Below are 20,511 nucleotides of genomic sequence, written 5' to 3'. Positions count from 1 at the left end.
TTCCTTTCAACACAGCGCTGTACGGTAGTACAGGTGCACTTTATTTCTGCCTTACCTCTGGGGAGTTTAAAATCAACAATTTAACTTTTACTGAACGCATACAAAAAAGCAAAACTAAACTTCTACTTTATCACCCCTCAGATAACTTTTAATTTGTTCTGAAACGTTGTTTACGATTACATATCTATTACACCGTATTGGATTTATAGATTTTCAATTATACCTTTACAAAAATAATCACAACTGAAATTTAAAAAAAATAGCTGCAACTTTAAGTAAAATGCTCAACTTCCGAACATCCACACACATATGAGTACAAATTCAAAAACGAAAGACAGCCCAAAAAAGGGTAACACTTTACTTTGGTAGATACTGAGATAATATAGACTCCATGTGTGTTGAATAAACATTCAAGACATATGCCATGTTAACTGCAACAGAAAATCAAAAACAAAGAAATAAAAAGGAATATTCCTTTATGTCTGTAGGGGTTGGTCGATCGTATAAGTATTCATAACCAGCTTCTTTTGTGGCAAAAAAAATTTACAAAAAGGACAAAACTCTTAAAAAGAAAAAAATAATACTGGATTCGGAAGTGAACTTTCAGTAAACAGACAGTTCATTAAGTACACATGTACATTATCAGTTGTCTGATATTGATTTGAATAATTCAGTCCTACCGGTACATGTACTACAATCCTCCTGACCAAGGCCAGGCATATTTCAACACTAAAGACTTCAGGACTATGCATGGTTGACGCATATTTCTTTTATCGAATTGTCATATATGTACATATTATTCAGAACATTATGATAGACAAATCATCAAGGCACCATACTGATTTGTTGCACCAGACTGAAGAGTGTGGGGTCTGCAGTGACCATGTCTATTACAAAACACGTTTCCTTTGGAAAAATGGTTAATTGCCAGTTTTGACAGGAGACTGTTGAAATGTCGGGTTTCCCTTTGAAGAGAAAAATCCTTCAGATGCATGATTACAGCCTTTTTTTCAAAATCTGGTAACCCCAGTGTGTTGTGTGAAAAGAAAAACTTTGGCATGCTGTAAGTACATGTCTCATACAGATGGCATTGCTATGATGGCAGTGTGCTTGAGGACAGGTGATAAGCGCACACTGCATGCCTCTTTGACCAATAGGTGGCTTGCCCACTAAACTCAGACATCAACTACATGTACATATACATGTGTAAGAAAGCATGTTTGGTGTGGTCCCACCACAGTCACGGCATCTCTAGTCTGATTTACCTGGATGGGAATAGAAGCCTATCCAGACCAGATGTATGTTTTTAAGTGTAGGTGACAGCCCTTTGGCAGGGAAACACGTGTGCATGCGCAAAACATCTTGCGCGCTGTGCCCTCAGTCTTAGAGTCTTAGCGCACCATGCGCTAAGCTGGAATTTCCTCACCAGCCTGTACAGCATATAACATCTGTGGGGCACTATGCTGACCAACACTCAAAGATAACGATTAAGAAATTCAGCCTGCTGCGAGACAATCAGCAGACGAACTACATTCGGTTTGATTACACCCATAGTATAACATACTGTACATTTGTACTATTCTTCATGTGAAGTTTCATGAATGTTTCATGTGCTGAAACCATACTTACAGTAATACTTGGTGCATGAAATATCAACATTTACTCACATGTAGTTTCAGTAGTTCAAGAAATAGTGGATATTGTGGATATTATTTAAGGTATACTTCTAAAGTGTTTGTTGTGAGATATGTTGTTAAGTTTGCTGAATAACCCTGATGATCCAAGGCCCCTTAATGGGGCCTTTTGGGGGAAATGCTGGGAGGAAATTAAGAGCCTGGTCACTAAATTTATGGTAAAGGGGGAATCTGAATGGTTCTTTGAGAGTAGAAAAAAAGTGATCATAAACAGGAAAACAACTAGTCCAGGCAAAATAAAACATGAATAACAAGGACAGCTGACATTTTTTAAACGCACCTATAACATTCGTTAAAATATTGAAAAATAAAAAGGTGACTACATTCTTCATGGTCTATATCGCACAGATATTTCATTTGCAATTCAAACATGGGCAGGGTGAAAAAATAAAATCTTGCCAAGACCTGTGACTGCAGGACAGGTCCAACATTCTTGAAGGGCAAAGGATCCCATGTTTGTAACATTAAAGTAATTCATCCAATATTTCATTCCAACATTTAAGACATTAGATAGTGGACACATCAATTTTTTCCTGTACCAAAGAGAGCTCCTTTGACAGCTGCTGCCACTTTTCCTATGCCTGTTTTCTGCTCACCATCGCTATCTTGCTTACTTTTGTCGCTACCACCACCTCGGACATCGGTCAAGCATTCACCAGAGCTTGTCAATGGCTGACTGTCAACATCCATCATGGACACTTGGCTTTCGTCGGCAGCGCTGCCATCAAAGGTAAACAAAACCGGCGCAGAGCACGTCCCGCCGAGTCCCTCCACAGGGCTGCGATGACGGTCTCCTAGATTGGTAGGGCTAGACACGGAGTGACTGAGGGGAGGGTCGCTCGCCTCTCCCTTGAAGAGACTGGCCAGGTCCTCGGGTCGCGACTCCGAACGGCTACGGTGCGTGATCTCCCCGGGCGAGGTGGACGGGGGAGGGGCAGTAAGCTGGTTCAGGCCCTCCTCCCCCGAAGACGTGAAGTGGGCCTGTTGGTCAGTGTGCCAGTTGGGGGAATCTACCGGGGTGCCGGCGTCGGGCGACATGGGCTCCTGGGATTGGGAGGCGTGGCTTTCTTGGGAGGAGAGGGGGATGGGGGAGGCAGTGCCAGATGACAGTTCAGTTAGGATCTCAGTGTTGATGTCCTCCAGGTTGATATTTGTCATTGCATCCTGGGTAGGAAGGACATGAAGTGGAAGTATTCAGAAAATGGCACGTTACTACAATGAATGTCATCATCCAGGAACTGCTGAGTGTGCTCATCAACCATGTCAACCCTGAATCCCTTTATCACCTAATTGCTACTGGTTTTAACAGATATTACTTTGAATCTCAATAGCTACTGCAGTTGTACATGAACTGGATTATCTGCATAGAGGATACAGAAAACCATAACCAAATGTATCTAGGCATCTTTTCCATTCTGTCCCCAACGCAATGGTACAGGTTCTAACAGAACATGTATATTGGCATTTCAAATTGGCAAACTTGACAGGTGTTAGCATATTCAGGACAGTCATGTAACGATGGAAACAACTAATATCTTCCAAACTAATACCACATTAATAAGGGAATAAATATGTGCTTGGTCGGTCTTAAATGAGCATTTTTCAGGGATGAGATCGACCAATGATAAAAATAGCTGAAAACAGCTGAAAAAAGGCAGAAAGAGGCTGAACTGTGAAAATCTCCACTACTTTTGTATGCAGCCAGTGAGGAAAAAAAGCTGAAATCCAAAACAAAAAAAGCTGAGAAATCTCACCCCTGATTTATGACCAGCTCAGGAGAATGGAGGCAACTAATGCCCGAGCAGTAGGCGAGGGCATTATCGGCATTCAGTCTCATGAGCCGATCTTGAACGTTAGTTTCAGATTGGCTAAGCACATATTTATTCCCATTCATAAATACCTTTTCAGTTAGAGAGTCAAACGAGGTCAACACATGCATATGATTTCCAGCGATTTTGTAATAGAATGTTACTTTCATTTTCCTGAACACCCCAGTCCATTTTATAGAATATTCATTGTGCAAATTTTCCATTTGGTGCGCATGTGGCAAACCGCGTGCACACAGACTCTTGACCAATCAGAATCGATTAAACTGTCGTGTCCAGGCGCCAGCGTGTGATGCAGACATCACTTCTCAGCGAGCATTATCAAATGTTAATACACGGTCAAGTTGCACGCTGTTGAATAGGGAGACTGGGAGACTGTCTGAGGTATTTATGAATAAAGGAATTAATGTGCTTGGTCTGTCTTAAATGTTTATTTAAGACTCAATCAAGAAAATGGGTGCGGATTATCATGAGCTACAGGCTAGAGACATGCATCTGAGCTGATCTGAAATGTTCATTTAAGCCTGGAAATGCACATTGTTATTTCAATTCATAAATAGGCCTACCTTTTGGGTAACCAAGCTAAACGCAGCTTTAACAAACTTGTGAACTTCCAACAATAACAGGTTTACTTCCTTTTTGCAAACCCCCTTCGGGCCATGTTGTGGTACATGTATGCTCCTCTCCATCTCCTTACATGGTACATGACATATTCACTCGTTGAAATGAGTTGCTGGTTTCAAGACTAAGAGACTCAGGTCACAAGTTTATTCCACATACATGTAAGATGTGACTTGTTTTGGCTTAACAGAAAATGATTATGTCCATCAGACCTGTTTTGCAATACATCACAGGTCACACCATCAATCAAGGACATTGGAAATAGTGTACAAGTACCTTGTCGCTTATGACATCAGATGGTTTGAAGAAATGACTTGCGACTTGACTCAGGAGAAAAAGGCTTGCAGCCTGATTTGACTAGACTTTGGGGAAAATGTAATTATGACCTGACTTGACAAGCAATGACTAGGTAACAACACCATGAGCTTACCTACTGTAAGTATCCGCCAACATTCTTCACTTACCCATCCACCTTGGTCAATAATAGTCTGAGCAAGGTTCTCTTCGATGTACCGGACGGCAAAGTTGGTAAGCGAGCCAAAGCCCTGTCCGCCCCTGTTGACCAGCCCAAGGGCCATGTGCTGAGTGAACTTAAGCATCAAGGCAAGCTGGATGGGAACCCAGAGCAACTCGGGTTAGTGTGTCGGGCCAAATTCAGGGGCACAGCATAAATGTAAGAAACAAGTCCACACACACTTACAAATTATATGATCACTTTGAGACATATTGTTGGATGAATCCTGTTTGTCCTACACGTCTTTGCGAAAACACCCAGACTATATGCTATAAACATGGGACAGATCCCACAGGAGCACAGGCTTGCAGATTTATGGCACCAAGTGCACATGACAACTTTTTCGTCAGGATGTGCACAAAATCACAAATTGTTGCATTTAGAAGTTTCCATCAGGTGCCCAGTGGCACTGGAAATCTGCCCGTCCTCCGTCTTCTCTCACTCTTGAAGGGGTATACATGTACTTGCAAAAAAGTTCATGAATCTATCCATTTTCCAGGAAACTGGAACAGGTATTTATGAAAGCTTATAAAGTACCGGTATTGACTCCTTTGAGTTTAGAAGTTGTAGTTCTTTTTTATAATACGAGCATACTACAATGCTACAGGATATGCTGCAATCATTGAGGTATATCTTTGGCATTACCAACTGCCAAGTTTAACTTTTAAATGACCACAAGCAAATTGTTCTAGTGACTTCAAAGTAAATGAGCCTCCAAAACCCTTCAATATTCATCAAGTTTTGGAGGATTTTGTAGAATTCCTGCAGTGTCATTCGATCTCCAGTCTGAATGCAAGTCACAAACTATTCAAATGAACTACACAGACGCATTCTTAAGCCGTTGCAAACTTGTGCCAGGCATAATAAAAAAAAAAATGGTCTTGTGCTTGACTTGTAAGTGGCTTTTGTGTTGGTTCTGGTGAAGGTCTCCACTACCATACAACACTGGATTAGGCCTATTCATTTTCAAATAATTTAGTTTTGATTATTAGAAACCAAATATTCAAAACTCGCCCACCATGTTTTTACAAAATACACCTGTTAAAAGTTGAAGAGAAAGTGCCAATGTAAAGATGTTTTGCCTGAGTAAACGATACATGTACTATGCAGTGATAGCTAGTTGACATTATTTTGCGTGCACCTTTCATTGCATGAAGATCATAACCAATACTTAACTGTTTAAACAACATTACAGGCAACTGTTTCACTCAAATACAGTGTGCAAACTGACAAATTGCTATTCAAATGTTTAGTTGATTATATTCAAATATTCAAACATTTGATATATTTGAAATAGCCTTAAGCTTGCTATGGGGCGGCACACACATCTGGGACTCTCACAGAATGGTGGGTAGTAACTGATGACAACAGCAACTATGGCGACGTATGCAGGCACCAGCCAGTCAGAGGATTGGTTTCACAATCATTTCTTTTGATCTGTACGTACGCCCGTTTGTTGCAGTTGTTGCTACCCACCATTTTGCGAAACTCCCAGATGTCCACGCAGCCCTATACATGCAGGAAAGCACTGCCAACCATTTTTAGTCTACAATGGGGCACTGTCCACAAAGCAACATGACTTCCCCTTGCATACAGTAGCCTAGGTTTTTGAAGGATGAAAGTACAATGTAGGTTCCTACAAAGTATGGTTTTGCGTTTGAATTAAAAAATGAAACTCCACATACGTGATACCATCCGGGCGCTGTGCTCTTCATCATCTGTTTCAATAATGACTTGAAGAGGCTGTAGGTCAGGTTGTTGTCAGATTGGCTGCCCAAGAGCATGCGCATGGTCTTCTCCAGCTCATCGCCGCGTTGCTGCATGATCTTGTCGCCGATCTGTGCGATGCGTTCCGCCACGAGGGCCTCCCGGCTGAACGGGCAGATCGCAGAGGGGAGGATGGGTGCGCTGGCATCTCCAGCTGCGACAACTAATATTGCGTCAAGATCAATGCAGGAGAAACACAATAAATGAACTTGTTTGGGCTCATGACAGTGATGTAAAGATGACTTTCACATTTAAAACACAGGCCAAGACCCGAGTGCCAATAAAAACATCTACTTACAGAATCCTGTTTGTCTCCCATAAGCTGAGACTATTTCAATTCTAAGGCTGCATCCGAATCTCCTGTCTAGAGCTAGGCCTAGGTCTTCGCTCCATTGGAAATGTGTGGAGACGCGTAGACAATAGACCTAGCCGTAGCTCTGGAGGCCTGTTTCGGACACGGCTTAAATTCCAGTAACCCAAACTACAACAGCCCTAACACAGTTCAGTTCAGGGGACAATTTCTGCAGGTATTTCTTCATCCCAGAAGTGAACAGACTGCCTGGTTTAATAGATGATCGGTACGGTTTCCCAGGCTGAAGTTTATGCTGCTGTTGCTTTTGCTGATTGAAATGAGAACCCTAAATCTGCTCCAATTTTTTTTTCAAAAAACTTTGCTCAATGAGCTTCTGTCTTCAACCCAAATAAATTGGCAAATGATGGAAAATTCAAGGTGACAAATTATCCAAAATTCTGGAATATTCTTGCTCAAGTGACATCACAATCCTGTGCATGAATATGCAAATTTTTATCAGCATAATGCACAATAGGCACCAAGAACCCCTTTAAAAATGGCAAAATGAAAATTAAAAAGGGGGTTAAACAGAGTACAAAGGTGCATTTACAAGGACTGTATTACTAGCCCTTAAGCTGATACGCCAAGCAAGTTCTTTGACCCTTCCAGAGAGGCATTCTAAGCCATTACCTTGTTTAAATTCATCCTGTAGTTTGGCCATGGCTTGCCGGACTTCCTCTTGGAGTGGTTCCACTAGCTCCTGCCTGTGTCTCTGTTGAAGCTCCCAGGAATCCCCCGTACTGTCGTCATCTGGCCAAGCGGATGGGGAAAAAGAACAACACATCCACAGCTTTTTTCAATTATCAGTGCTACTTTACACTTATTACAGAATCAGTCGTCATTAATCTTTTGGTAATAAAATAGAAAAAAGGCCAGCTTTTTCGTATTTGGCACGTACCACTCTAAAGCAAGTGAAAGCGGACTAAAATGAACACAAAACTGACTACATTGTGCATGCAGCAGACTAGGGTTCTCATACTCAAGATGTCCCTTCTTTGTACTGGTACCTCAAAGGTATACATGTAGCTCCATCTTTACAGGGGATGGATGTGTACAGGAAACCAGTTATAAATGTAAGGCTGCTGCTTTTCATCATCCTCAGTTCTTACCTAGCAGTCCGGGGTATTCTTATCATTGTACATGTACTTACCTATTTTAATCACTGGACATTCCCCAGATCTGTCCTCTTCTGACCCCTCACTGAGGGGCTGGCTCTGACTGGAGTCATCCTCTCCATCCATACATGAGTCAGTGCATAAGTCACTGTCGAAAGATTCCCCCTGGTGTACCACTGTTCTGCTGACCGCCACAAAACTCCTGGAGTGAATCTGTTGGGTTGTGGTGACCGCAATGGAATCTGAGGACGGAGCCAGGGGCGGTTGTGCCGCTGAAGGAATGGACTGGGGAGCAGAAAATCCAGCAAAGACACTTGCTGACGAGTTCACGACAGCCGGCGACGGATGGCTGGAAGAGGCAGAAGACTGAGGGCTGATCTTTGGAGAACGGCGGGCCCTGGCCTTGGTGTTGACAGTCAGCAAGTCACTGGACCGCCGAGAGCCGCTGGAGGCACTAGACCGGTCATCATCAGACACGCTGAAGGGCGTGGCACTGGCAGAGCTCTCGTAGTGGATGTCAAACTCGGAGTAGCCAGGATCCAGGTCTGGCGGTACCAGCCCCAGATAGTTCAGCACCACAAATTTGGTCTCATACAGGAAACCCTGAGGAGTGCTGGAGCCTGAGTCAACAGAGTCTCCTTGAAGGCCATCCTTCAGTGACAGTCGATGCTCAAACTTCTTAGGTGGAGACGACATGTTTAGTTCTTCGGATGTTCTTAAAAATGCTGGAACTTTCTGATATTGCTGTTTTGTACAGTTTCTACTTGAACAGTTCCTGCCTGGTGCCCCCTTTCTTCGAAACTATGAAATAAGATTTCACTCTATGTTGATGTATACTCTGTTAAAATGAACTCATGCACAGTGTGCTTAGTCTGGTGTACATATGTACATGTACAACTGGTTCAGTTTACTTTTTACATTGAGCTTTCTCTCAACATCACACATACGCACACTTGTCATTATTTTACAGTATCTCTGCAAAAGAAGAACACAGAACATGTTTAATGAATTACTTAACAATAATGATTTATAAAGCACGAAACATATCCCTTATGAAGATGCTCAAGGCTGTTATCATTATCCTTGCACATTGGACATTACTTGTTACACACTACTTGCATCCACTACAGATACGACAGCCTCCTCTCAGGAAATGAAAACAACACAGGATCCCGATATATTTTTCTTTGTCACACCACAAGTTGGGCAGTTGATGCTCGACAGATTTGATTACAGTAAATCTCAGATAAGTCAGATCCAATTGGACCAACAGCTTTTATCCAACTTAAGCTTCACACAAAGAAGACAATGTGCCTGCTTGTACACAGTCACAGACCCCTAACCACACAATGGTCACCAGTCTAAAGCACATGAAATTAATAATACTGTAATGTCTCTAACATCAAAGCATCATTTTATTCCCATAATACATGTGCTATACAGCAGACAATGGGAAGAATTCCATATACGAAGTCCACTGTAATATCGCGTAATTACTACAAAAGTATCCTTACTTTGATCGCTGAATGAAGACGATTCCAATAGGCATTGAAGAGCTGAACATCATAGGACAGAAATGTGGAGTTTTGGGCACACTTTTGGAGCTACACATGGACCAGGTTTACATCGACAGGCGGCCATCTTTGCTTCTGAAGAACATGGCGAATGCGCACGACGTGTGCGCATGAACCGAATCATATCCGGAAGGGGTTGGGCTGCCACAAGCATTGAGGTAATTTTATGCATGAATCCGCAACACAAGGAGTGCAGAGGGCCGTCATCTGTCTGGATGGATCTACACAGTTCACGAGGTGCCGCGCAATGTGCCCTACTGTACATGTACAATTTTTACTTGGGGGAAAATAGTGCGTGTTTTGCGACAATTTTTAAGTTGGAGGATTTGGTTAGAAGGAAAAATGGGCCCAATTTCTTTTACAGACAGTTTGTAAGTTGGACAATTTGTTTAGAAGGAAAAAAGGGGCAAATTTCAGTCTTTTAGAGAGTGCTTGTCAGTTGGAGGAGTTTTTTTCTATATTTATACAGAGGGAAGGGGAAAAGGGAGCTGAAACCTGTCTTTAGATTATTGTGTGGCTATCTGCGCTCTAAAATGTGAGGGTAGGCTTGTACAGGAGAAGAACATCCTTAAGGATTTGATTGAAGTGGTCTACTCCTGCATGTCGGCAGCGCCACATGTATTCGGCCGGGTAGAACCCAAACTGGTCGCTTCCACTGTATGGTGTGGATAGTCACCTCTCTCACCAATTGCGCGACTCCAATTCTCGCTCATAGTGCATGTATTGCTAATGGATGAAGCAACACTCCACCTAGCCTGAGTTCTTATACAGCATTGGACTGAAATTCCTTCTTTCGTACGGCCGACTGCATTTCTACTTGTTCTTTCTCTCTTGGTTTACATAATACGACGTACGGAGATAACTCACGTCATACAGTCAATTGTGCTCAGACATGTACCTTACCTAGTTGATTTCCTTTGGCACAACCTACTTATATTAACAACGGATAGCCACATTTATTAATATTTAAATATTCTAATTTATACAAATATTCGTGAATAATTACATATTCAGTTTCATAAATATTTAATTTTTTTAAATATTCATCTTGACCTCATCTTGACCTCTCCTTAATTCAACCGTAACTTTATATGGAACATATCGACTTTCTCCGGCAACAAGCGCTCGTGTGGCGTGGTCAGTTAGACTGCTGTATTTCTATACCTAACAGTTCTCTTCATTGCAGGTTCGCTTCCCCTTTACGACACAATTTGGATTAAATGTCTTAAATGTGTATACTAACTGTAATAATCCTTGTACTAATGACAGGAAAACTGTGGAGAAATAATAGGACGGGATAGTGAAGGAAAGAGGAAACGGTAGAGGATATAGTAGGGAAAAAAAGAACGGCAAAAGGACTCACTTTTTTGCCGTTTTATTGCGTGGGGCCCCTTCTTTTTAAACCTGTCCCCCTAAGTTACTGAACCCCCTTTCACATCTCTATCCCCCAAAAATAAATGTCGCCCCTTTTTAAATCTGTCCTGGAGCAAAAATTTCTCCTAAAAAGTGAACTTCGTATATGGAATTCTTTCCCAGACAATTAATGCATATTTCACCGATCGTGCCACGCATGTTCGCGTCACAAGCAATGTCATGTTTAACACCAGTCATGACAGTCCGTAATGAGCCCACCCACCTAATCCAACAATTAAAGCAGCCAGTGATCACGTGAGCTTGCAGACTTTTTTTTCCAGCTGGAAATACGATGATGTCATGACATATGTAATACACGGACAGCAATAAGATACTACATGTACTAATGGGCTCTTCCAAAACATTGGCAGCAGTTTAAATGTCTTGACACAGAACAGCTGTCGAGAAGATTACTGGTCAAGTGACGTAATGTTCAACGACCTTATTTTAAAGATGGCGACTGTGACAGCGAGCCCGTTAGATTGAATGGATAAAGGCAAAAAGACTGGAAAATAACTCAATAACGTGAGTGAAATCATTCAACAAATGGTTTTTAGAAAGCGGAAAGGTGAAGGATCATGTTCATGTGCAAAAAGAAATTGCGCCCACGATGACAAGTTGGTGCGCCGAAATGTTCAATACGCCGACACAAAATTGCGTAAGCGGATGTGTGGCTAAGGATGGAGCGGGAGTGAGAGTCCGTGCCACACTAGTGGGGCTAAACCACATCATGCATCATCATTCATATATGTAGGCCCCTACGTCCGAAAACTGGACACACGACCAGACGACAACATCATTACAATCTATGTGAGAAGTACCTTCTCGTAATAACTTAGAAAGGATTATTAAAGCCACTATACCATGAAGAGCCTTTTACAGTTAAGTGTTTACTTAAAACATACCGAAAAAGGCAAAGTTTACCTGCCGTATTTGCGCGTCTTGTCTGTACTTATTTCCTGCCGGTGTAACTGCAATACTTGAAAATTTACTACCAGCTCGTATAGCGCCGCCTATCAACAGAGACAGACCATTCGGCAGCAGAACGACAAGAGAACGAGGCCACATTGAGGTGGCGCGCGCAGAATAAGGAGTGGAGCGAACGCACTTTTTCATGCAAAACTAATATAAACAAACAGCTCTTTCAGAAAAAAAATCCTATTTGAACCTAAGGCCTACATGTTAACCCATACTCAATTTTGGATACACAATGCTGTTCTAGCGTTATAAATTCGATGTAAACAATGCAGGCTTAATAATGCCTGCATTGGTTCGATTTGCATGCTCCGCCTTCAAGTTGGTCTCTCCTGAATACAATGTATGAATAAAAAAATTATCAACTGATTAAAATTGATGTAAAATAATCAACACCCGCATGATAACAAAGCCTTAAAAAAACGTCTGATGACATTCTTGCGATCGAATACTGGATTACACAGTACAGATTCTCATTAGAAAAACCACAGCTGTTGTCGGGGAACAATTAACATCGGGTATCGATTAAATGAGTTTTTTTAATTGTGTGAGCCGTTGATATTCAGTTGTATATGTATATCAATAAAAAGCTTACTACGCAAAACAGTTGCCAAAGTCGAGCACAATCATAGCCAAAACAGCTTGCAACAGCAGTGTGAGACGAAGAGTGGTATTTTATTGAAAGAAGTTTCTTGTTTACGCAGATTTTTATGAGCAATAATGACTATTTTTATGGGATTGATGTTTCCCGCTCAAAAGTGGTGGAGACTCCTCGTAATTCTACCAGTGTTTCTACTCAACGTGGGCTTTATCAGCGATGCTGCCACAGTTCAGCTGCCTGCCGGTGATCGTGGAAGTGCAACGGCCAAGCGTCATCTGGAAGATATGGTCAACTCCGTCGACATGTTTCTCGGTAGCTCGGCTATTAAAGGTATGAGCTTCGTGGTCAAGTCCATTGCAAGTCCTTTCACAAGACTAGGTTGTTGAAGTCACGGGGATGTCTTTGTTACAAATGGTATGTTTGAATAGCTTGTGTCTTTGCCTTAGATTTTATGGCTTGCAGATTTAAAAGGATACTTTTAAATACAAAGCCAAAATGTTTTGAATGGATGTATAGGTAAGACCTATGATGTAGTACGACCTGGTCACAGTGATTTTGTTTTGGAGTGTATGCATAGTCTATTTCTCATGTGTATGTGCATTAAATACATAGGCCTAATTATTGCAAAAAAGTTATATTGCAGGCTGTTTCCAAGGATAACTAATGTCAAATCGTGCAAAATAAAAATATTTGTTTTCGTTGAGTTTCTGCTGCTCAAATACTCCGGTTTCTGTATGGCTGAAAAATGTATTAATTACTTTGTGCTCTTGAAGATAAACTTGCTGAGTTGACCCAAAGTAGCGGGAGTGAAAGGCAACAAATCATTATTTTGAAAAAGTCTGACATTGCTGATGATATTCCGGAGGGGGAACTACACAACACGTCCATCGTCAGAAAAATTGGAGATATAACACTCGTCGTAAACACCACCATTGATAAGATGGAGGACGGAGACGGAGTGATGATTGTGTTCCAAACGGAGGTGAAGCCACCGCCTCATAAAAAGGTAGAATTTACAAACCGTCAGACAACTGACAAACCAAAAGACCCACCGACCGAGTGGCTATGTCGGTAGCCCTGCAGACTGACCAACTAAATCCAATTTTCTGACCTACTGATGTAACGACCATGCGCGACTGATCGACCGATGTACTGACCTCCATACGGACTGATCAAAAGATTGATCTATCGATTATCAAACAGACCACCGACTGTCTAATTGAGGGGAAAACCACACATTGTATCCAATGTAGAAATCAACTTCTGAACAAAATTAAAACAATCAGAGCTGCATGACCTTACCCCAAATACATGTATGATTATAAAATCATTACAGGAGTGTCTCTTTTTCAATACCGGACCGTAACAGGGTTACAGATGGGAAACACATGACAAAATGTAACGGCTATATTTCGTTATCCTTTGTTTCAGCATGGAGAAATGGTTTCAGAAGCTTAGATTTCTAGAGAGGGATACGGTGGCATGGGTAAAACTTGTAAAATTTGCTCTTCAGGTCTGCAAGACGGACGCAAACTGTGCCAAGCAACACTTCTGCCACCGGGAGATATTTCTTGGCTTCGATTTGAGCTACTGCACAGCCTGTTCAAAAGACGGTGACAGGTGTCACGCTGACAGCCACTGCTGTGACAACAGACTTTGCCGTTGGGGGCGTTGTCGAGAGGGCGCCACCAGCGGACAGGTTGGGACGATCTGCAGCAAAGATTCGGACTGCGGCGATAACGAATGCTGCGCTTCTGTAGAAGGTTGGATTTGATTTTTTTAAAGTGGTTTAAGTAAATTCTACGCATACGTTTTACTTGGTGAATTTCGGTCACCATTTACATGTATATGTGTATTGAGGTTTGTTATTTATGTTAAGTTTATCGTCACTCCACGCCCTGCTCAAGTTGAGCAAATAGACACTAGCATTGAGCGAACGTATCTGACGTAGGAAATCTGTTACATTCCAACTTAAATACGTTAAAACAAGTACATAATACTAGACATTATAAAAAATCAGTTACACGCAGAGTCAATATGAGGCAGCATGGACCATTGCAACCACAAGGGATTTTTTTTGTGTTTTAAATAGAGTAGAATAAGAGATGGGGATTTGACTGGACTCCTGTACCTTCCTTGTTTCCTAATTATACGTGTAAAAGCCCCCTTTATTTTCCTCATCCCATTGAGCCTGTAGGCCTAAAGGTCACAAAGAAAATGCCGACAGTTAGCCTCCCCCCGACAATTTGTTTCTGGATCCGGCCTTGTTTTCAAGCGACTTGTTTCTGTTGGCTCAAGCCAGACCGTTGAGTCCCGTTCGAAACGGTTTACAGTGCATGAATTCCTCGACAGGAATTGCCGAGCCTGTCTGCCGTCCTCTTGCTACTGAAGGCCAGCATTGCTGCGGTAAGGAAGAGAAGACCAAGGAAGAAAATAACTCTTCAGCGCTTTCTCTCTTCGACAAATTAATTGGTCGAAGGAGCGTCCCTCACCAGCTGCCGCACGAATGTCCTTGCGTCAAAGGGTTGAAATGTGTCACCTATAGACAAACGTAAGTGCCGAACTCTGCGTGTATCGCTGATAACGGGGTTCCTTTGACAACCATTATTTGTTGCAGTAACTTCAACGAAAACAGATTTTTTAAAATCCCTTATCTGCCAACAGCAATAAAGGTATTTCGATTGCACCTTGACAATCTGAATTACACAGGACAGCCGTATAGGCTGTCGTTTGTCAGGCTCCAACGACGACATACGGTCACTGAGACGTTCTGTAGCATTTGCGTTTGCATCAGGAGCGTCACTTTCTGAAACTACATGTATATAGCTACACGAAAATTCTGCAAGGATGACTTTGAGAGATGTCGCGCCAATGTTTTTAGAGTAACTTTATGTTATACGAAACTGAGATTTTGGAAAATTTTTAATTAATCGACAACAGAATAGTCAGTGTATTCGACCTGCAAGATGCCCAGTCTGGGGGAGTATGTCTGCCGGCATGGGCCGAGCCGGACCGACTAGTCGCGCCTGCACTGGACGAGATCAGCAAACTTCAGGCCAGGCAAATAGACAAGGTCATCCGTACCGATAAAGACGAGGAGTAACGAGTGAAATGGCTAAGTATTCAAGACAAATATCAATGGTTACAAAGGCAATTATTTTCCCGCGCAATTGGCCTTTCAATTCAAATGAACGCACGTTTAAACTTCCAACATATTCTATATAAATATTTTATTTGAAAATGCATTTAAAACATCTAATTACTCTGATTTGAATTTAAAAATCATTAAAACCTACGCTACACGAGACAAGACTCAAATATAAACTACTCCAAATAAACCACTCTTTGTTCAATTTAAAAAAAGAGCATTAGAGTTTGTGTAATACACCCAACATCTACATGCACAGACAACCACAAAATTAATCCAGTTAAAATTTTACAAACATTCATTACAAAAGCTATACATATACTGGATTATTCTAGTTTTTTTATTAAAAGGCTTATACTTGCACTGTGTGTTGTTTTCTGTCAATGCCGTATACGTGCTAACAATTAAACCAATAATTCATGTATACAGGGAAGTGTCGATGTTTCCAAAGTACCAGTCACTGTTAGTGTATTATCCCTCTCATATCCAAGATTCGTTTTCATGCTTTTTTTCAAAAATGTTAATTCTTAAATTCTAATGTCAGTACACAGGATTTTATTCTGAAGTTGAAATAATGAACAGAAGTACACTGTACCAGGTGTGTTTGATCGATACCAAGGATACACAGTGACATGATTTTTCACTGCACTCGTACTTCCTTGTTGCCTTAGTTTGCATTTTAGTTTAAAATTGAGACTAAAAAGGTTATATACAAGTCAAATCCATGTACATGTACAGCATACTAAAACACATTGTTCTCGTTTTTAAAAAATTTCCATTAAAAATACTGCTATTCTGAGCAGTGGCTAGTGCATCCGGAAGATAAGGTTTGTTTCGTTTCATCTATCACTGTCAATAAAATTCTTCAATACAATCAGATTACAGTTTCGTTGAGTTTCCAGCCGCCACCTCTTCATCCGCTCTGTAAAGTCAAACAAGACCAAAACTGAATTGGGTGAAAAAAAACTTCGTAGAAGAACTGAAAAGGAATAAGTGATTTCGGCGGGTTTACCCCTACATGTATTTATATCCTGCTTTGGAAACTAACGAGATGTGCCTGATACATGTAATTGGATTTCCTGAAGTTTTCTCAAACATTAATTAGATAAAAAAAATCGACCTTTGGATGGATGAAGTACTACGGCCAGGAGATCAATATTTATACGGGTATGTTTTTGGCAGATTTATTGACAAAGAAAACAGAACTTCGATGTCCCTCGGCAAAGAGAGGGCGCTCTTTAACTTAATGTCTGTACTGGTGAATTCTTGAATTTCAAAGTATTTTACACCACCTTGGAAATCATAGTTAAAGATTCAAGTTACATGTATAGATAGATTTGTTCGTCCAAATGTGCAGTGTGAACTTGTGAGTATGGAGTACCTCTTCAATTCCCCCTCTATCACTGACAACGCTTTGAACGCTCAGTGGAAAGAACATTTGTCCTGGTGGGTAAAAAAAAACTTAGAAAATAAGATCATGCATCATCACCTGAAATACTCTCCTGCCCTGCCGCTAAAGTAATTCCGACAGGTGAAGTCGTAGATGACGAATGAGATACCAATGACTAGCATTAGGCCACCGACCACGCCCCCAACGGCTGCCGAGAGCTCAGCTAGTCGATACGAAGGTTCCTCCGCTGCAGTGCGTAGACATTCAAGAAAGAATGGGAAAGAAATTGGAAAATACAATGGCGTAATGGACACCTCAAAAGTAATACATGTGTACGTGCGCACTTCACAGACACTGAAGAGTTAATCATGAAGTGCTCAAGCCCCGACCACAAGTTTAGCAAAGCACAACGCCGTCCAATGTGCACAATATGAACTGTTTAATTGCTTAATACGACTTCTTGATCTCTGTGTTGTGGCATTTATAAATCATGATCGCAGAATTATTGAAATTTTATTACAAAAGTCATTCATAATGCACAGAAACAAGTTTGTCATTTAGGCCAATTAAATTCTGTGAGAACTTCAACGCTGAATATACCTGCACACTTGGATACAATGTCGGGACATTTGTTCGTGTAAAAATTGAAAACCAATTTGGAAATCAGATTTCATGGACCGAGTACTTGTACATGCACTCCCAAATGTTGACCATGTGAAGTCTTCAGCTGTTTACGACACGTGTAAATGAACACGATTCTGAATTTTTGAAAGACTGCCTTCTTTTGGCTCAAAAAATTAATTTGTAGTTTCCACGAATGGCTACAAACGCTTCCGGGTTCGGTGCTCAAAGGTGGACTTTGTCCTATTTGCTACACGCACCGTTTTCAAGTTCACATCCGTTCTGTGCTCTGTTATTGTCATAGAAAATGTCAAGTGTGTGTAAAGTTTTTGCCTTTTGACCACGTCATGGAAACACGATGAAGAGATTCCATCTAAAAACGGAGATCTCGTCGAGTCATCAGCGACAAACATGATTTCGGAATGAACCTACATGTACATGTACATTACCTGCCGAAACGCAGATGGCCATGCATAGAAGTGCAAAAACCGAAGTCCACCGGAATGCCATATCTGAAAATGGTTAAAATGAGAATATCTTTATCTTAAAATCCAGTTTGGGATTCCATTTACGGGTCTTTTTGAGCAACAGGTTTCCAGCAAATTGGAATTAAATGTACCCCCTTTTGTAAAGGCCAAACTTTGCTTAGGCCACCAACGAAAGAGTGTGACGGAGTCGAGCAAGAACTCCATATTGGACCGTCACAATTTCTAAATCGGTGTACGTTGAGAAGTTGTAAAAGTATCGTCTGTACAAGGAGGGTTAACCCTCTTTCTGCTGTAACCATCAGAAACAGTCAAAAATTCCTTCCCCTTGATTTGCCCCAGTACAGACACATATCATGGAATTTGACTGATTTCGACTGATATGACATCGACAACTGTGTCAAGAATGTTTGCATAGGAGGGTTTTAATTGAGAGAATTTCAGCGAGGAAACAGGGTTCGGCACCAAGAGTATCAGGTATGGAAACCGGAAGAAGTTTATGACACTAAAATATCATCATTGGATATGGAATTCTTTCCGAGTTGGTGTTAGGCGGGAATTTGAAATGGGAGTGGCCACTACTTTTATTAAAAAGTTGCAAACCCATCGTTTTTGCAGATTTCATCCTTCCTTTGGAGGTCGGGATGCTTTATTGCGCAATTTAAATAAGGGAAGCAACATAAAATATTATTGCCACTTCAAGACAAGTCCTCGTGCAGTACGTTAAACGTTCATTTATTTCACAACTTGAAACCGTAAAACTGTAACTTTCTTTGTGTAACATAATACATTGATTACTAACGGGGGAATGGCACAGATTATTCATGTCACTCTGAAACCGAAGGTGCAAACATGTCACGCGAGAAAATACTTTCGTCGGCAGGTGAACGCACCAAACCAGTGCAATCAAACCATCCAATACTACATTGGAAGGAGCATCTGACAACCATACGTGTAGTTTAGTTTAATATTATTACACGCATATAATTATAATGCAGCCGCCGACCAGGAAATTCAATTAGAAAAAATCATTCGAAAAAGTCGTACAAAGAGCGGAGGACGCCATGTTTCTTTTCTCAATCGTTCAAGGATCAATTCAGGAAAGGTCAATAAAGCCAGGTGTTCATGTATTCGATCTCAACTATCGGCAAAAGGGCAAATTCATTTGTTAAGAAATAATCCAAACTTCGATAGAAATTTTAAACACAAACACGGGGGGGGGGTGGAAAATTCTTTTCCTTTCTCCCCAAATGATAGGTCAAAGGAACATAGAAAGTAAATTTGCAGTCTATAGGCTTCTTCGTTTCACGACTTAACTTCCCACGACTTAAATCGATGACGATGGGAGTAAATAATGCACTCGTGTCATGAAAGAAACTGAAAACGCAAAGATTACTTTGAAATGTTTGGACCTTTTTGTTATCTTACCTTTTATTTCCAAATTCAAACTGTGATCGGATGAAAGTGGTTAAACTCTGCCACCACTATCGACACGCCCGAACGCTGACAAGTTGCTGAGAGCTTAGTACGTAGCAAGGTGGAAAATGGTGCACTATGAAACACACACAGTGCGCCGTACGGGTACCGGGGTCTGCAGTTGGGTGTGAGGGATGACTATGCCTTCGTTTTATTGCCTCACAAGAGTGCTTTTCAATGACCAACTGTTTGGCATAACAAAGAATCGGGGGCACATAAAAGCCAAACTTTGTATTCACCACTTGAATTCAGCACCACGGCGAAATCTTCTGGCACAGGGTATGGTAGCTTTGTTCCGTCCGCAGCTAGTACATGGTGAGGCAGGGCAAGGGTGCCAAAAGCTACCAGTTCGTGTAACGACAAAATACCATACTATTCTCCAGCTGTATTTACTAGGAATGTGTACCCAAGCGTGCACCTGTATAGCACTTTTGTTATGTAAATAATGGACTGCTTTCAAACACTTATACCACAATCTCACACGTAGATGTATATGACAACTAGGTATTTACGGGATCATGTGTACAGTGTGACCAATATCGAGCAAGGAACACAAATGGGTAGATATATCCCGAAAAGAAATTGCGATGCTCAAGTAACTTGGTTAAGTTTCAAATGGGGTACAAACGTACATCGATCTTCTCGCGAGGAGAAAACTCCCTCGGCGGAAGACCAAGTTGGAAAAACACTAGAAAGAAACTAAATGAGATATAAATCAAGGGTGCAAAAGTCAGTATTTCTTCTGTCATAGCAGATGGCCGTTTTTCACAAAAACCGTGTCATACAATCAAAGTGTTATATAGAGTGACACATCCTGAGCCTTGGGAAAAGAGCCACACCCATGCCTCGGAATGGAAGCGTAGAAGAGCCTCAATAGAAAACTTCAGTTTTTTTATTGCTGTCTGAAAAATAATCGGGTTGTGGCCATTCAACGCATTC

The 20,511-nt window shown here is 41.3% G+C and overlaps 2 protein-coding genes and 1 long non-coding RNA gene across 6 annotated transcripts; 1 reads left to right on the top strand and 2 right to left on the bottom strand.

Moving 5' to 3' along the window:
* Positions 1-11,897, bottom strand: LOC110991228 (uncharacterized). Of its 4 annotated transcripts, none has more exons than XM_022256499.2 (6): positions 11,801-11,897; positions 7,925-8,864; positions 7,405-7,524; positions 6,341-6,585; positions 4,606-4,749; positions 1-2,858 (listed from the first exon to the last, which is right to left on the bottom strand). In XM_022256499.2, the coding sequence occupies exons 2-6, from the start codon at positions 8,583-8,585 to the stop codon at positions 2,217-2,219; spliced, it is 1,812 nt and encodes a 603-aa protein (XP_022112191.2). In that variant the 5' UTR covers positions 8,586-8,864; positions 11,801-11,897; the 3' UTR covers positions 1-2,216. The 4 variants fall into 4 exon arrangements, with proteins under 4 accessions (XP_022112191.2, XP_022112194.2, XP_022112193.2 ...); XM_022256502.2 differs by having other exon boundaries at positions 7,925-8,690; XM_022256501.2 differs by having other exon boundaries at positions 11,782-11,863.
* A 538-nt stretch (positions 11,898-12,435) lies between these two features.
* Positions 12,436-16,397, top strand: LOC110973057 (dickkopf-related protein 3-like). Its single transcript, XM_022223508.2, has 5 exons — positions 12,436-12,782; positions 13,226-13,458; positions 13,966-14,215; positions 14,805-15,003; positions 15,393-16,397. The coding sequence occupies exons 1-5, from the start codon at positions 12,572-12,574 to the stop codon at positions 15,553-15,555; spliced, it is 1,056 nt and encodes a 351-aa protein (XP_022079200.2). The 5' UTR covers positions 12,436-12,571; the 3' UTR covers positions 15,556-16,397.
* Positions 15,666-19,742, bottom strand: LOC110973058 (uncharacterized). The gene is made up of 4 exons (XR_002597422.2): positions 19,525-19,742; positions 18,061-18,123; positions 17,090-17,237; positions 15,666-16,522 (listed from the first exon to the last, which is right to left on the bottom strand). It is a non-coding gene; the product is annotated as an uncharacterized LOC110973058 (long non-coding RNA).
* Positions 19,743-20,511: the final 769 nt, after the last annotated feature.

This window comes from Acanthaster planci, linkage group LG03 (assembly GCF_054643075.1).
Source record: "Acanthaster planci isolate LZ-2023a linkage group LG03, COTS_SCS, whole genome shotgun sequence".
Lineage (NCBI taxonomy): Eukaryota > Metazoa > Echinodermata > Asteroidea > Valvatida > Acanthasteridae > Acanthaster > Acanthaster planci.
This window is presented reverse-complemented; position numbering and strand designations above follow the sequence as displayed.

Bases quoted from the DNA above. Each gene is read 5' to 3' on its own strand.
- LOC110991228 (XM_022256499.2), bottom strand. From the start codon at position 8,585: ATGTCGTCTCCACCTAAGAAGTTTGAGCATCGACTGTCACTGAAGGAT. The intron at 7,525-7,924 runs GTAAGTACATGT...CCGCTTGGCCAG, and splicing joins ATGTCCAGTGATTAAAATAG to ATGACGACAGTACGGGGGAT. The intron at 4,750-6,340 runs GTATGTGGAGTT...GTTCCCATCCAG, and splicing joins CAGCGCCCGGATGGTATCAC to CTTGCCTTGATGCTTAAGTT.
- LOC110973057 (XM_022223508.2), top strand. From the start codon at position 12,572: ATGACTATTTTTATGGGATTGATGTTTCCCGCTCAAAAGTGGTGGAGA. The intron at 13,459-13,965 runs GTAGAATTTACA...TTTGCTCTTCAG, and splicing joins AGCCACCGCCTCATAAAAAG to GTCTGCAAGACGGACGCAAA. The intron at 14,216-14,804 runs GTTGGATTTGAT...ATTCCTCGACAG, and splicing joins ATGCTGCGCTTCTGTAGAAG to GAATTGCCGAGCCTGTCTGC.